Below are 15,484 nucleotides of genomic sequence, written 5' to 3' on the forward strand. Positions count from 1 at the left end.
TTTTCGTTTCTAATTTTATTGATTTGAGCCCTCTCCCTTTTTTTTCTTGATGAGTATGGCTAAAAGTTTATCAGTTTTGTTTACTTTGAGATTTGCTTTAATTTTTGCCCTACAAGATACGTTTTAAATGTAAACATAATAAATCAGGATCTTAAAGAAGTTAAGTGAAATGCAAGTTAACCAGCTTCTACGTGACAAAACTGGGGCTTGAACTCAAGTGACTGATGTCAAAGGCTTTGCTATTGTCATTCTTGAGAGTGGAAAGGGGGCGGGGAGTAGATGGGAGAAACCTGAACTGGGCTTGACTACTGGGTGTATGGGGAGAGGTGTCACCTGGGAGAGTTACAGCAGTAGCAGAAATTGGGAGGGTAGACTGAGGAGATGATTTCAAGGTATGTTGGCAAGTTCATTCAGTTTAGAAAAGTTGAGCACAAGTACCAGGAGGACAACCAAGAGAAAAAGTCTAGCCAGTTTCCATCAGTTAGACGTATATCAGCCTCACTCAGCTCACCTGTGCTGTCAGGGATAGGAAAAGAAATCTTGGAATCGTTTGCATAATGGGGAGGGTTGGAAGTAGAGCAGCAAGTGAGATAGAAGGAGAACAAAATGGAAAGAGTGGGAGGGAAGGATGGAGAAGGCGGAAAGGAAGGAGAGAAGAGGAATGAAGGAGGTGAATGACGGAACCACATTTAGGGAAAGGAAGAAATAAGAGGACTTAATGAAGGTAACCCTCAAAAAAAGTAATCAGAAAGGTAAGGCAATGAAGGTGATGTTTTCCAGAAAAATGCTTATGTTTTGCTTCATAGAAGTGAAAGGGGAAGGGCTTCCCTGGGGGCGCAGTGGTTGAGAGTCCACCTGCCGATGCAGGGGACATGGGTTCGTGCCCCGGTCCGGGAGGATCCCACATGCCGCGGAGCGGCTGGGCCCGTGAGCCGGGGCCGCTGAGCCTGCGCGTCTGGAGCCTGTGCTCCGCAACGGGAGAGGCCACAACAGTGAGAGGTCCGCGTACCACAAAAGAAAAAAAAAAAGAAAGAAAGAAAGAAAAAAAAACGAGTGAAAGGGGAAAGGCACTGAGAAAAAAATTAGATTTCTCATTAAAAAGTTCTAAGTGGAAATTTGACAGTATATGGATTTTTTTGTATCCTGCTTCTAATAAACTGGAGAGTCAGAGAACCAGAGAGCATGGGGGATCGGGGGAGGAGAGAGAAAGTAAATGGGAAGTATAAAAAAATTGGGAAAATATTTGATGGATATTAAGAAATAATTATTCATATTTTTAGGTGTGATAATGATCTTATATCTATATATTTTAAGTACTTACTTTTTAGACAAAGATACCAAAATATTTACAGATTAAAATATATAATTTGCTTCCACATAATTCAGGAAATGTAGGGGAAGAAGTAGTTTGGGGTATAAATCAAACAAGACTGGCGTATAAATGAAACAAACGCGGGCTGATAATTGTCAAAGCTGGTTAATGGGTTTGTGGGTTCACTACACTTTTCTATTTACTTTTGTGTATGTTTGAAATTTTTCGTAATAAATGGTTTAAAGTTTTATCAACGATTAAAACCCCAGGGAGGGACTTCCCTGGTGGTCCAGTGGTTAAGACTCTGTGCTTCAAATGCAGGGAATGCGGGTTCGATCCCTGGTCGGGGAATTAGAATCCCACATGCTGCATGGCACGGCCAAAAAAACTAAATAATTAATTAATTAAAAAAATAAAACACCAGGGAATATAAGAAAGAGGTTTATACAAATCTTTGTCCCAAGCAAGCCTACACAGCATAACATTCTGAAATTTATAGCAAACTGGCCTGAACAAGTACTCATTTTATTTTAGAATATGAGCTGCATTATTTAATAATGTTGTTTAAATTATTCAATGCCAGAGCAGATTCTAAAAATAAACGTAGAACTCATTAATTTTAAGTAACTCTAAATTAAAACAGTAATGAGTTGCCATTTTGCACTTTTTCAAACCAGCAAATCTAAAAGAAAATGGTAAAACAATGCTAGCCAGGCTAGGGGGCCGAGAGCATATTTTGTTGCTTGTGGTACGGTAAGTTATTCAAATCCTTTTTGAGATAACTTTTAAAATAACCCTTAATGTAATATATATTCACTATTGAAATATGAGAGTGTATAAAAAAGTGAAGAGTATTTTTTTTTTTGGCTGCACAGCATGTGGAATCTTAGTTCCCCAGCCAGGGATGGAACCTGCGCCCCCTGCAGTGGAAGGTGCAGTTTTAACCACTGGACCACCAGGGAAGTCCCAAGTATTTTAAAAGACAATTAGCTCACAGATTCTGTATCCTAGGCCAGGGATCGAACCCGCGTCCCCTGCAGTGGGGTCTTAACCACTGGACCACCAGGGAAGTCCCAAGTATTTTAAAAGACAATTAGCTCACAGATTCTGTATCCTTCTAGACTTAAAATATGCATGAACGTGTTTGGTTTTAAAATAATTATTTTAAAATAATTATGTGAGCGTATACTTCGGGCATGCTCTTTTATTTTATTTATCCTGGACTTTTTCATAACGTTTAATATTCAATAAGATTTTTCTTTTTAATACTGGCATATCATTTCTCCACCTCATTGACATCCCTCTATTGGACTTTTAACTTGCTTCCAAATTTTTGCTATTAAAAATATAATTTGTGGGCTTCCCTAGTGGCGCAGTGGTTGAGAGTCCGCCTGCACTAATTATCTCCCCAGGCTAAATACATGGGAGTGGAACTCCTAAACCAAAATATATAACTATTTTTAAGAACTCTTGATCCATGTGGCCCCATTCCTGTCCTGAACATTTGTGCCAATCCATTCCCAGAGGTAGTGTGTTAGGGCAGCACTTCTCAAGCCTGAATGTGCCCAGTGAACCACCTGGGGCTCGTGGTGAAATGCAGATTCTGATTTGATAGGTGTGGGGAGGGGCCTGAGATTCTGCATTTCTCCCATAAGCTCCAGATGCTGTCTGATGCTGCTGGTCCAAAGACCACGCTTGGAATAGCAAGGTATTAAAAAGCTTTTTTTTCTTAACATTTTTATTCAATTATTTTTCTGCTACTTCACTGACACAGTGTTATTATTCATTTCTTTGTCGATTTGTTGAATACAAAGCTATGTACATAGTTATTTTATTTGCATTTCTTGGAACACTAATGATGGTACACATGTTATTGGCCATCTTTCTTTTAATTTTATCTTTTGTTTGTGAAGGATTGGATCATGTCCATTACCCAGTTTTATACTGGGTGTCAGTCTTTTTCTTCTGATACATTGAGCTTACGAACACTTTATTACTTGCCCTGCAATTAATGTTTTAATGAGATGGCTGTTTGCATTTGCATTTTCTTCCAGTATTTTCGACTTATAGTTTTCCATTTTTGTGGTCAGTATTTTTATTATTACTTTCTTTGCTTTGAGGCTTAAAAGATCTTTCCCTGCAAAGTATCAGAAGAATATTTCCCTATAGATTTCTGGCTGTTTTATGGAATTATTGACATTTAGGTATTTAATATATTTCCCATTTTAATTACAAAAGTAATATGCTGATGTGGGCTATTTTGGAAATACACATAAGGAGAAAAATTGTTAACATTTTAGCATATTTTTATCTAGACGTTTTCATCTTGCAAGCATAGGTTTAAGTATATATATATGTATACACACACATATACACACATACACGTTTATATAATTCTTATAGAAATAGAATCAAGCAATTCAAACGTTTCTCACTTAATCATATACCATAAATAATTACTCATTATTCTATATCAACAAATAGCATCAGTTTTAATGGATCTCAAGTGTTCTATCACGTCTATCATAGTTTTACATATCTGTGATTTATGAACACATGGAATTATTTCAACCCTGCAGTTTTATGTAATATACATATATTATATAAAACTGCAGCGTTGGGCTTCCCTGGTGGCGCAGTGGTTGAGAGTCCGCCTGCCGATGCAGGGGACACGGGTTCGTGCCCCGGTGTGGGAGGATCCCACATGCCGCGGAGCGGCTGGGCCCGTGAGCCATGGCCGCTGAGCCTGCGCGTCCGGAGCCTGTGCTCCGCAACGGGAGAGGCCACAACAGTGAGAGGCCCGCGTACCGCAAAAAAAAAAAAAAACTGCAGCGTTGAAATACTTCCGTATGAATCAGCGTAATAATAGCAAACACGCTGCACTAACAATTTGTGAGGCGCTACTCCAGGCCCTTTACAAATTTTAGGCCATTTTAATCCTCACAAAAATGTATAAGGGAGGTACTGTCAGACCCATTTTACAGAAAGATCACGGAGCTGGGAAGAGGCAGGGCCAGGATTTGAATGATGGTCTCACCTCCGCACACACTTCTCTCAGTATGTGACTGTTACCAAGCCAGTCAGTAAAATTAGGACATCGATGGTGATGCAGAACTGCAACGCTGAGAACCTGGTCCTGAGACCAGTAGCATCGGCATCCTCTGGGCACTTGCTAGAAACCCAGATTCTCAGCCCCCAACTCAGACCTGCTGAACCAGGAACCCCGGGCTGGGGCCCAGCTGTGCTGTAATGCCCTTGCCAGTGGTGGTAAAGAGGTGGTGGACAGGGCACTCAACTACGATGCAGAGGTCCTGGGGCGTCAGCCTGCTTTGATATTGTGGGTTGAGGGTTGATGTCCAAACCCAGGCAGGTGTCAGTTTTCTCACCTGTAAAGTGGGGACAAGGACCCAGATGGGGGTTGGAGAGCAGTAGACCAGATAACCGCCGTGGTTCATTTGAGCTGGACATTTCTATAATCTGGACCCATGAAAACATGGTGTATGCCAATATTTTCAAATCAGTAAAATTGTGCAAAACCGTTGAGCATCTGGTGTAGGGGAGGAAATCGGAAACAAGGGAGGGGACATGATAAAATCCCATTCGTGAGGTCTTAAAGTTTCTGTAACGATAAATACATTTTTAAAAGATTGTCATTAAGCAGTACTAACGACGGCCTGGCTTCTTTAGGTCTCTGAGTTAAGACAGCAGCTTCGAATACGAGGTTTGCCGGTGTCCGGCACCAAGACGGCCCTCATGGACCGGCTTCGGCCCTTCCAGGACTGTTCTGGGAACCCTGTGCCCAACTTCGGTGACATAACGACTGTCACTTTTCCTGTGACACCCAGCAACGCGCTGCCCAGTTACCAGTCCTCCCCGTCCACCGGCGCCTTGTCCAACGGCTTCTACCACTTCGGCAGCACGAGCTCCAGCCCCCCAATCTCGCCCGCCTCTTCGGACCTGTCGGTGGCGGGGTCCCTGCCGGACACCTTCAACGATGCCTCCCCGTCCTTTGGCCTGCATCCGTCCCCCGTCCACGCGTGCCCCGAGGAAAGCCTCATGGGCAGTCTAAATGGGGGTTCCATCCCTCCCGAGCTGGACGGACTGGACTCCGAGAAGGACAAGATGCTGGTGGAGAAGCAGAAGGTGATCAATGAGCTCACCTGGAAACTCCAGCAAGAACAGAGGCAGGTGGAGGAGCTGAGGCTGCAACTGCAGAAGCACAAGAGAAGCAACTGTCCCGAGAAGAAGCTGCTGCCTTTCCCGGCTGCCCCCATCAAGCAGGAAGACGCCACCTCCAGCTGTCCGTTCGCGTCCCCGCAAATAGCTGTGAAAAGACAGAGCACCTGCTCGGAGGGCCAGCCGCCGGCTCGTGAAGATGCTCAGCTCCTGCCCCTCGGGAACGCTCACTGTGCGGAGCCCTCGGGTCAAACCAGCGTACTTTCTTCCACATTCCTCAGCCCGCAGTGCTCCCCGCAGCATTCGCCCCTCGGGGCTGTGAAAAGCCCGCAGCACATCAGTTTGCCCCCCTCGCCAAACAACCATTACTTCCTACCCGCATCTTCGGGCGCCCAAGGAGAAGAGCACAGGGTCTCCTCACCTGTCGGCAGCCAGGTGCGTACTGCACAGGTAAGAACTCCTGGCCCCATGCCTGGTGAACCCGTCTTCCTGGAAGCGGGACGTGGACGTGCAGCTGCTACAGAGCTGACGTTGGAACTTTTCACGGGGAGGGTTCGCCACAAGCCCAGTAGCAACCGCCAGGCGCCACTGATGCACAAGCCTTTACAGTAGAACGAACTCGCTTCCAAGACCAGCGTGGCTTGTTCGGGAAAGGGCTAGATCATGAATGGTTTTGGATTTATGGGATGTCCAGTCTCTGTCATAGCTCCTCAACCCCACGCCTGGATCACGAAAGCAGCCATAGACGACTGGTAAACAAATGCACGTGGCTGTGTTCCAGTGACACTTTATTTACAGAAACAAGCCAGGGGCTGGATTTGGCTCGTGGGGCTGTTCCCAGGACCCCTTGGTATCAAGCCTTACCATAGGCCAAACCAACTCATCAAGAGGGCCAAAGAGGGAGTTACCATGGCCATGCCATGGTCTGCACGGTGTGCCAGGCTCTGTTCTAGTCTCTGGGGATTAGTGCTGAGCTGGCCAAACAAAATCCCTATTCTCATGGGGAGACAGATAGTAAACAAAAGGTATAAGTAAGTGTTTAACACATTAGAAGATGATACATTTTCCAGAAAAAAAGGCAGAGAAGGGAGATTAGGAGTTTGGAAGTTTACAACTTTAAAGGGAGGGGCCCGGGACATTTGAAGGAGGTAAAGGAGAAAACCTTGTAAATACTTGAGGCAAAGGCATTGCAGGTGAAGGAGGAGCAGCAAGTGCAAGGGCCCTGTGGTAGGAGCACGTGTGGAATGTTCAAGGACCAGAAAGAAACCAGTGTGTTTGGTGCAGAGCAAGAGTAGGGATGGCTTAGAACAGTGACCCGTTCAAAGACTAGACCAAGGTGACCATCCAGGACTTTCCTTTTATCCATGAAAACAAAGAATTATTAGGAAAGTCTCTTTGAGAAAGACAGTTACGTTATCCAAAGGTTCTGGAATCCATGTTATTAGAAAGGGAATAGGAAAAACACTTACATTAATTGGATGCCTGCCGTGTACCGGGTAATAAGAGGCATGTACGTGAGTCACCTCATTAATTGTCACAACAACCTTACGAGTTCCAATTTATCACTCTTTGCTATTGAGGAAACTACGGCCCAGGGAGGTGAAGCCAGCGGCCCAGCGTCACAGGAACCTAGGTTTATCAGATGCTAAAATGCATGCCCTTTTCCCACTGAGTATTCTCTACCCTGGGAGTATGAGGCGAGGCCACAGGTAAAGCGAATACATTTTTATGAACCCACCAGAACAACACATTCACGTGAATGACGCTCAGACCTCAGTCAGCGCTCTGGGAGGAGCTGAAACTCACATGGATTATCATCCCCATTGACAACAGGTGTTGAGCACCTCATGTCCTAGGCAACAAAGGTAAAAATAGCTCTTGAAATACACAGTGGTGGACCAGAAGGGGCTCAATTGAAGGATACCGATACTATCAAGAAGAACTACCATTTGTACAGTCATTGATGGTTTACAAAGCACTCTTTTAAAGACATGAATGATTCCATAATAAAAAAAATTAAAAGATAAAGAGCAATATAGGATAATATCACTGATGGGCACTTTTGACGTTAAGTGCTGCACAGAGCATGGCAGTGGGTGTTGATCCTGAAGTGCTAGAAAAGTCTGGAAAGCTTTGCAAAGGGGTTGAACTTGAGAAGTGGAGTTGGAGAAGGAGAGTCGGGAAGAGATCATTCCATGTGAAGAAACACAGGGAGGGAGTATGTCCCGGGCCCGGAGGGTTTAGTAGAATTTAAGCTCGCAGAGGGAAATCATAGTCGACTGTGGAGCGTCTTGAAGACTTATCCTGGTTAGATGTGGAGACCCTACGATGTAGATGTGTGGAAACCATGGAAAGTTTGTGAACAGGAAATGATACGTCCAAAGCCAGATCTGAGACTTTGGTGATGGAATTCAGGGAGGTTTGGAAAGATGAGATACCAGGGCAGGGACTAGTTGTCTCAGCAAAGGTTACCCTCAGATATGCTGCTGGTGGCCGTTTAATTTGTCCTTCTTCCTTTCTACAGAACTCAGGGGCACGTGAGGGCCATCCTTCAAGCTTCTCTCCCCAGCCTTCCAGTCTTCACCCCTCTTTCTCTGGAGCCCAGGCAGACAGCAGTCATGGTGCCGGGGGCAACTCTTGTCCCAAAAGCCCAGGTGTACAGCAAAAGGTAGGCACCTGGGAAGAGGTTTAAACTGGGGGTTGGCTTTGCCTCTTCTCTCTCTGTGGCCCCTGTTCTCCAAATGTTGAGGTTCAAAGGCAGAAAGAAATTACATTTTGGATAGAAACAAGTCGACTTGAAAAGGACAGAAATGGATGTACAGATAAAAGTGAGGGTATTCCAAGGCACTGTTTCCAGGGTTCATCCCAGAAATCATGCCGACTAACACGGCCTTGGTACGTTTGCAAAACATCGTGGCAAACAGACCTGGTTCAGTGAAGTTCAAGATTGGAGTCAGGGCTCATGGGAAAAAAATGTGGGGAAAGAAGTAGTGGGTCCTCGGAAAGAACTGGAGAGATGCAGAAAGTTGGAATCACGGTGCAAAAGGGAAGAGATGATACGTGTCAGCAGGTGGGACAATCGGGGATATAAAAGATGCGGGACACAGGGAATTCAAGGAGCAGTGGGAAGATGGTAAAAAGGAGACAAACGGGCTTCCCTGGTGGCGCAGTGGTTGAGAGTCCGCCTGCCGATGCAGGGGACACGGGTTCGTGCCCCGGTCCGGGAAGATCCCACATGCCGCGGAGCGGCTGGGCCCGTGAGCCATGGCCGCTGAGCCTGCGCGTCCGGAGCCTGTGCTCCGCAACAGGAGAGGCCACAACAAAAAAAGGAGACCGTGCCGCTAAAAAAAAAAAAGGAGACAAACATGAGACGGCCATGACACAAAAGTGCTGCAGGCCCCAGGGCAGGGCATCCTGAGGGGACAGAGACCCTGAAAGGTCCCGGGCACTGCACAGAATGCTCTCACAATCCCCAAGGCTGGCTCATGAAGAGATACCCTGGCAACACCTGCCTGCAACTGTCTGCATATACATCCACTTAGGGATGAAACGGGGTGGGAGATAAATCACTCTGGAAATTCCTGGGTTGGTGGAGCTCTTCATGTCGGATTGGATGGACCCTTCGCTTTATTCTCTTTTCTCATCTCACTTTCTCCCAACAGACAGGGTGTACCTTAGAGGGGGGAAATGAATTTTCGAGGTTCCCATCCTGAGATGCCTCCAGCTTTGAGTCCATAGTGATGTGTACCGTTGTTAATATGTATCTGTGGTATATATGTAACACAAATTTAAGCCCCAGCTTTTGTTTTCCCTTAAGTCAATGTTTGCAGAATTTAGCCTGTAGTTTCTAAAACAGAAGCTGTACCATTTCCGACGCATGGATTGATTGTCTTTCTCTGCGTTTTACTCACCCAGATGGCTGGTTTACACTCTTCTGATAAGTCAGGGCCAAAGTTTTCACTTCCATCCCCAACTTTTTCTAAGTCAACTTCAGCAGTTTCAGAGATAAGCCAGCCTCCATCCTATGAAGATGCAGTAAAGCAGGTAAGCACGTGATTTGGTCTTTACGGAAGAGTAGGCTGACTCAGTGGACGTGGCTTTACCTGATGCGGCCTCGCGCGTGGAGATTCTGTTGTTGAGCATGTCTGTCACCTCCCTGCTGGAATGAGCAAAATGTCTAGATGCTCATTGTGGGGATGTGTTGTGTGTGTACAGATGCCGCCTGAGGCAGAGAGAGAAGAGGTTGGCTGGACGCCCAGATGCCTGGGCTTGGTGCCAGCTCCCTCTCCCACTACCGTTGGGCAAGTATTCAACTTCTCTTACATAAAATGGGGACGATATCTACTGCATAAGGATTTCAGATGATGCATTTATCACATTGTCCAGACATGGGATAGGTACCCAAATATATGAGAGTAATTGCTGGGTCAGTCGTTTCTAAGTTTCTTCCTAGCTTCAAAATTCAGTGATCCTAGTAAAATATGAATGGTTGTAGAAGCTGGGTAATCGTGGAGGTTTGTTGTAGCCTCCACTTCCATTTATGTTTGGAAAATTTTCAAATAATAAGTAAAAAAAAAAAGAAAGAAAAAACCGGCAATGCGTGATCTTATATTTCAAATGGTCTGAATGTGGATAAAGTATCACGTGTGTGCTCAACCCAGAAAATACCATCTCCATCGGTTGCTGCACCCTGGTATCCAGCAGAGCAAAGTCAGCCTGCAGTTAGATTTCATTTAGATGAGAGAGTGTTTTAAATATCGGGAAATTTTATGCAAAACGTAGGCTTTCCCATTTCTGAAAAAAAATCAGAGAACTGGCAACCCTGGAGGCACATCTCTGCCAGACAACCATTGCCTGAAACAAAGTATTGTCGCCTCCTTGGACCAGAACATGTGTTCTAGCCTCTACCCCTCTCTCTCTTGCTCTGTGTTTGGCTCATTTACATTACCTGCCAGACCTTGTAGGCATTTGATGCAAATGATTCGTTCTCTAAGCAGTGCTCTCACCCACGTTGATCATTGATGCCTGTGTTTATTGGGACCCAGCTCTCAGAAGAGTGAGATCAAATTATGCCTCTGTTCTCCCCATTCCTGTCCCCTGGTATCTGTAAACGTCAACACATCCTTCTTGGTTTCAAAAGAAAAAAAGAAAAGGCCAGGCAAAGTGGACTTCCATAAACGGACTCTGCTTCACAGCTCAGATGAGCCAGAGGGGAAGGTGTAGTCCCTACAAACGTTGATAGATTCCACAAGCTATGACAATGAGGAACCAGAGAAATGTGAACCACGTTCTTGGGTCACATCCTCAGCAACCAAATGGGAGGCAGAGCTGAGTCACCTCATTTCTTATTTTGTTTATTTGGGTTCTCTCTCTTTTCTTCTTGGTGAGTCTGGCCAGAGGTTTGTCAATTTTGTTTACCCTTCCAAAGAACCAGCCTTTGGTTTTATTGATTTTTTTCCTATTGTTCTTTAATTCTTCCTTCCTTCTGCTGACTTTAGGTTTTGTTTGTTCTTTTTCCAGTTCTTTTAGGTGGTAAGTTGAGAATTTTCTTGTTTTTTTGAGGAAGGCATGTATCACTATGAATTTCCCTCTAAGAACTGCTTTTGCGGCATCCCATAGGTTTTGTACGGTTGTGTTTTCACTGTCCATTGTCTCTGGGTATTTTTAAAGGTCCTCTTCGATTTCATCGTTGACCCACTGGTTTTTTAGTAGCATGTAGTTTAGTCTCCATGTAAGCATTTTTTTCTCATTTCTTTTTCTGTGGTTGATTTCTAGTTTCATGCCATTGTGATCAGAAGAGATGCTTGAACTAACTTCTGTCCTCTTAAATTTGTTGAGGCTTGTTTTGTGTCCTACCCAAGTCACTTCAAAGTGATAAAAAAAAAATGGCCATACTATATATGTGTTAAGGTGCCCATCTCCTGGGATGGAAACTTCTCAAACAACTGAATTCACTCTGAAGAACTCTGGGCTGGGGAGCATTCTGCCTCCTTTTCCCCTTCTTTTGTTGTAATAGATTGTTTTATTCAGTAGTTTTCCTGTCCAGAATTCATACTGAGCTTTAATCACACATGGTTCAAAAACCTTTAGTCAGTTACACCCATATTCATAGTCACATTATTCACAAAGGCCGAAAGGTGGAAGCAACCTAAGTTGGTTGAACGGATGAATGCATAAACCATTGATGGATGTATGGATAAACCAAATACATATTCTGTACATGCAATGAATATTACTCAGCATTCACAAGGAAGGAGACTGACATATGATACGTACAGCGTGGATGCACCTTATGCATTATGAAGACATTATGCTAAGTGAAATAATCTAGCTGTAAAGGGAAAAATGCTGTATCAATCCACTTATCCGAGGTACTCAGAGTTGTCAAATTCAGAGGGACAGGGCTTCCCTGGTGGCGCGGTGGTTGAGAGTCCGCCTGCTGAAAAATAGAACGGTGGGTGCCAGGGGCTGGGGGAGGATGCAATGGAGAGTTAGTGTTTAATGGGGACAGAGTTTCAGTTTTGCAAGATGAAAAAAGTTCTGGAGCTGCACAGTGGTGACGGTGGTACAACAGTGTGAATGAACTTAATGCACTTGAACTGCACACTCTGAAATGGTTGAGATGGTAAATTTTGTGTTGTGTGTATTTTACCACAACTAAAAAAAAACGAACCCTAGCCAAACCTACTTCAAAAGCCTGTTGTGCTGCTTCTAATGATTTCCTACAGAAGCGGTTGCCATTTTTTAACTACTCTGTTCTCCTTTGGTTACTTTGCAATAGCAAATGACCCAGAGTCAGCAGATGGACGAACTCCTGGATGTCCTCATTGAAAGTGGAGGTAAGACTTCAGGATGCCCTGCACCTGCGTGTACTCTGGGGAGCAAACCTTCGGATCAAGGTCAGATGCTCATTGTAAGCTGGACCAAAAAGCCGTCTCAGGGTTGAGTGTCACTTCCTCTCAGCCTCCCGTCCACATTGGAAGCAGAGATAATGTGAACAGAAGGCATAGAGGATGATTCCTCACTGCCTCTGCCCCGTTGTCCTCAGAAAAATTTTCATCAGTCATTTTAACAGTTTTCATCTTTCAGCTCAGTCTGTGTTTCCCTAAATGTTTTCTCCTGCTACACCACTTGTCCCTACTGTTCTAATCCCAGCGTCCCCGTCTTCTTAATTATAAGAAGAAGAACGCAGATAAGGCAAGTTTTGTGCTACCTACTCAAAATGAAATTTAATTGGTAATCTCCCACTGATGGCCCATTCATGTTCACATGGCATTCAAGTAAAAAATGATCAGTGTGTTCTTTTTGCCTCCTTTTAAGTCATTCATTTATTTCTTTTTTAAAAATTACATAGTATGTGCCTAAAATTTGAAACTACACAAATGAGTAGGATCATGTAAGGGGAACGTGTGCATAGAAAGAAAAGACTCCATATCTGAGCCCTTAAGTAACGACATTTAAAGTTTCAGGGAGAAAAGTGGCCAGGCATCATACTAGGTTCAATACTGTACCAGGCAGAGTCTCCACCTTTAGGGGGTTTGCGGTCTGGCAGGGGAGATGGGGAAAAAGCAAGTAAACAGTCAATTCTTCCATTGTAACAAGAGGGAAAAAGGAAAAGATGGGCACAGGGGTATGTATCGTTGTAAGTTTTGTAATGGAAAGATGAGCGGGTTCCTATCAGACACCCTTATATTTTTAATGAAGTATGTTGGCAAGGTCTGCAAAGAGTCGGGGTGTAAGAGGGGAGCACGGGAGGTTCCAGGAAAGAAGAACAGTGATGAATTGATCACAAGTGAATTGAGTTTTCTGGAGAAACACAGTAGGATCCCTAGGCAGTATTAAGTGCCCCTCGTAGGCTTGACATCATGAAGTTAAAGAGAAACCGGGCAGCTTCATTGTGTAATTTTTCTCTTGAACGTCCAGCCGATCCAGGGCAGGCTCAGAGAAAACAGATGATAAGATTCATCCAGATGTGGGCTTTTGCCAAGGGAGTATGGTGATGGGAGAAAAGGACAAGGGGATTGAGGATATTTATGAGAGAGTGATGACAATGGTGGTTCAGGAGTACAGACGGGACAAGAAGTAAAATCCAGAAGGGGCTGATGGATGGTGATAAAATAGCAGAGTTGGTAGGTTGGGGTGACCCCAGCTGGCTGAGAAGTTGTTGTCGTGGGGTCCTTATGAGGGGAGCTAGAGGAATAGGAGGAGATGGACAGAGAGTTGGCAATACCGATCGAAATCGAGCTTTCAGGGGGATGCAGTGTTTGGGGACAACAAAGTCCAGGCTGTGTCCGGCAGAATGGGAATGGCGGAATCAGCTGGGTTGGAGGGATGGAGTGTCAAGGAACGGAGAGGCCAGCTGGACAACGGGTCACTTCTGGGGATGCTGAAGGCACAGAGGATGGCAAGAGTTGAAGTGGGAGGAGAACAATGAACCGGAAGTAGAGTTTTCAGTGGATGAAGAGGAGGGGCCAGGAGACTGGGGGGAAAGAAAAAAACCACTGAGGAGTTAATAAGAATGAGGGCGAGTGACAATCAGAACGTGGCAATGGGAAAGGACCTGATGACCCATTTTCTGGCTCTGCAGCAAAGGAACCCCCAGTGAGGGCGTAACGGAGGGCGCAGTGTCCTCGGGGGACAGCCAGGTGTCAGTGAAGAAGCAGGTAACAGAACCTGCTTTGAGCATTCAATAATCACAGAGTGGAATTTCCAGCAGGTGAGGGTTTGGGTAGAGACCCAAGGGAAGAACTGAGGATATACAGAGCAGTTTGGGGATCAGACTGGGTGATGAGCAGTGACCCGAGAAGCATGGCCATCTCCTGTGTCTACACGTAAGTCATTCACTCCAGAGATTCACGCACGTGTCATGCTCGAGCGGAAGTGCTTGAACAATTCCCATTGTGTTTTACCAACAGAAATGCCAGCTGACGCCAGAGAGGATCATTCGTGTCTTCAAAAAGTCCCAAAGATACCTGGGTCTTCTCGAAGCCCCACTGCCTCCCTCCCCGCCAAGCCCCCGGCTTCCTTTGAACCAGCCTCTGCAGGAGGCCAGCTCTCCTTCGATCACTACGGCGCCGACAGCAACGAGCACCTTGAAGTCTTACTAAATTCCCAGAGCCCCTTGGGGAAGGTGGGCGACGTCGCCCTTCTGAAAATCGGGAGCGAGGAACCCCCTTTCGACGGGATGATGGATGGATTCTCCGGGAAGGCTGCGGAAGACCTTTTCAACGCGCACGAGATCCTGCCGGGCCCCCTCTCCCCCATGCAGACTCAGTATTCACCCTCTTCCGTGGACAGCAGTGGGCTGCCCTTAAGCTTCACGGAATCTCCTTGGGAGAGTATGGAGTGGCTGGACATCACGCCACCCAGCTCCACCCCGAGCTTCAGCTCCCTCTCCACCGGCGGCCCCAGCATCTTCAACATCGATTTCCTGGATGTCACGGATCTCAATTTGAATTCCCCCATGGACCTCCACTTACAGCAGTGGTAGATGCCTGATGCAGCGTGCTACGGAAGACCAGTAGGAACCCGGTGGGGGAGAGCACACAACCGTAAATACTTACATTATCCAAAAGAAGGAGGAGGGGGGTGGAGGAGGGGAGGGAGAAGCCGGAGAGAATTAAAAGGAAGCAATGGAGACTTCTGTGACAACGAACAAGAGCAAATCGGAGTCTTTTCTATATAGATAGATACTGTAATATTTACCAGCCTTCAGTGACGGTTCGTGATTTCAGCAGTGCACTCAAAAATATGCTTTTTCAGACCAAGAATGCCAAAAAAAAAAAAATTCTTCCACTGCCTTTTCAAACACCAGTCTTTGTTCTAACCCGTACTTTTTCTCAGGCATTGTTGGGGCATAATCTCACTTTGTAAGCTTTTCTCATGAATTTATTACACATACTGTGGAAAGAAGATGTAAGCTCTCTAGGGAGCACAGGGAAGCCGGTCCATCAGAGGTGATGGAGGACGTACCCATGACGGAAGCTGCTTCCTGTC

The 15,484-nt window shown here is 45.5% G+C and overlaps 1 protein-coding gene across 2 annotated transcripts in view; it reads left to right on the top strand.

The window, feature by feature from the left end:
• MYOCD (myocardin) overlaps positions 1-14,978 on the top strand; it is an 88,786-nt gene extending 73,808 nt beyond the window's left edge. The window contains exons 7-11 of one of the 2 annotated variants that reach the window (XM_024753379.1): positions 5,000-5,938; positions 8,013-8,156; positions 9,404-9,532; positions 12,270-12,327; positions 14,404-14,978. In XM_024753379.1, the coding sequence (XP_024609147.1) occupies positions 5,000-5,938; positions 8,013-8,156; positions 9,404-9,532; positions 12,270-12,327; positions 14,404-14,978 (1,845 nt within the window). The remainder of the gene's footprint in view (positions 1-4,999; positions 5,939-8,012; positions 8,157-9,403; positions 9,533-12,269; positions 12,328-14,403) is intronic. The other variant, XM_024753373.1, reaches the window with a different exon arrangement.
• Positions 14,979-15,484: the final 506 nt, after the last annotated feature.

The sequence above is a fragment of the Neophocaena asiaeorientalis genome, unplaced genomic scaffold, assembly GCF_003031525.2.
Source record: "Neophocaena asiaeorientalis asiaeorientalis breed wild unplaced genomic scaffold, Neophocaena_asiaeorientalis_V1.1 scaffold540, whole genome shotgun sequence".
Classification (NCBI taxonomy): domain Eukaryota; kingdom Metazoa; phylum Chordata; class Mammalia; order Artiodactyla; family Phocoenidae; genus Neophocaena; species Neophocaena asiaeorientalis.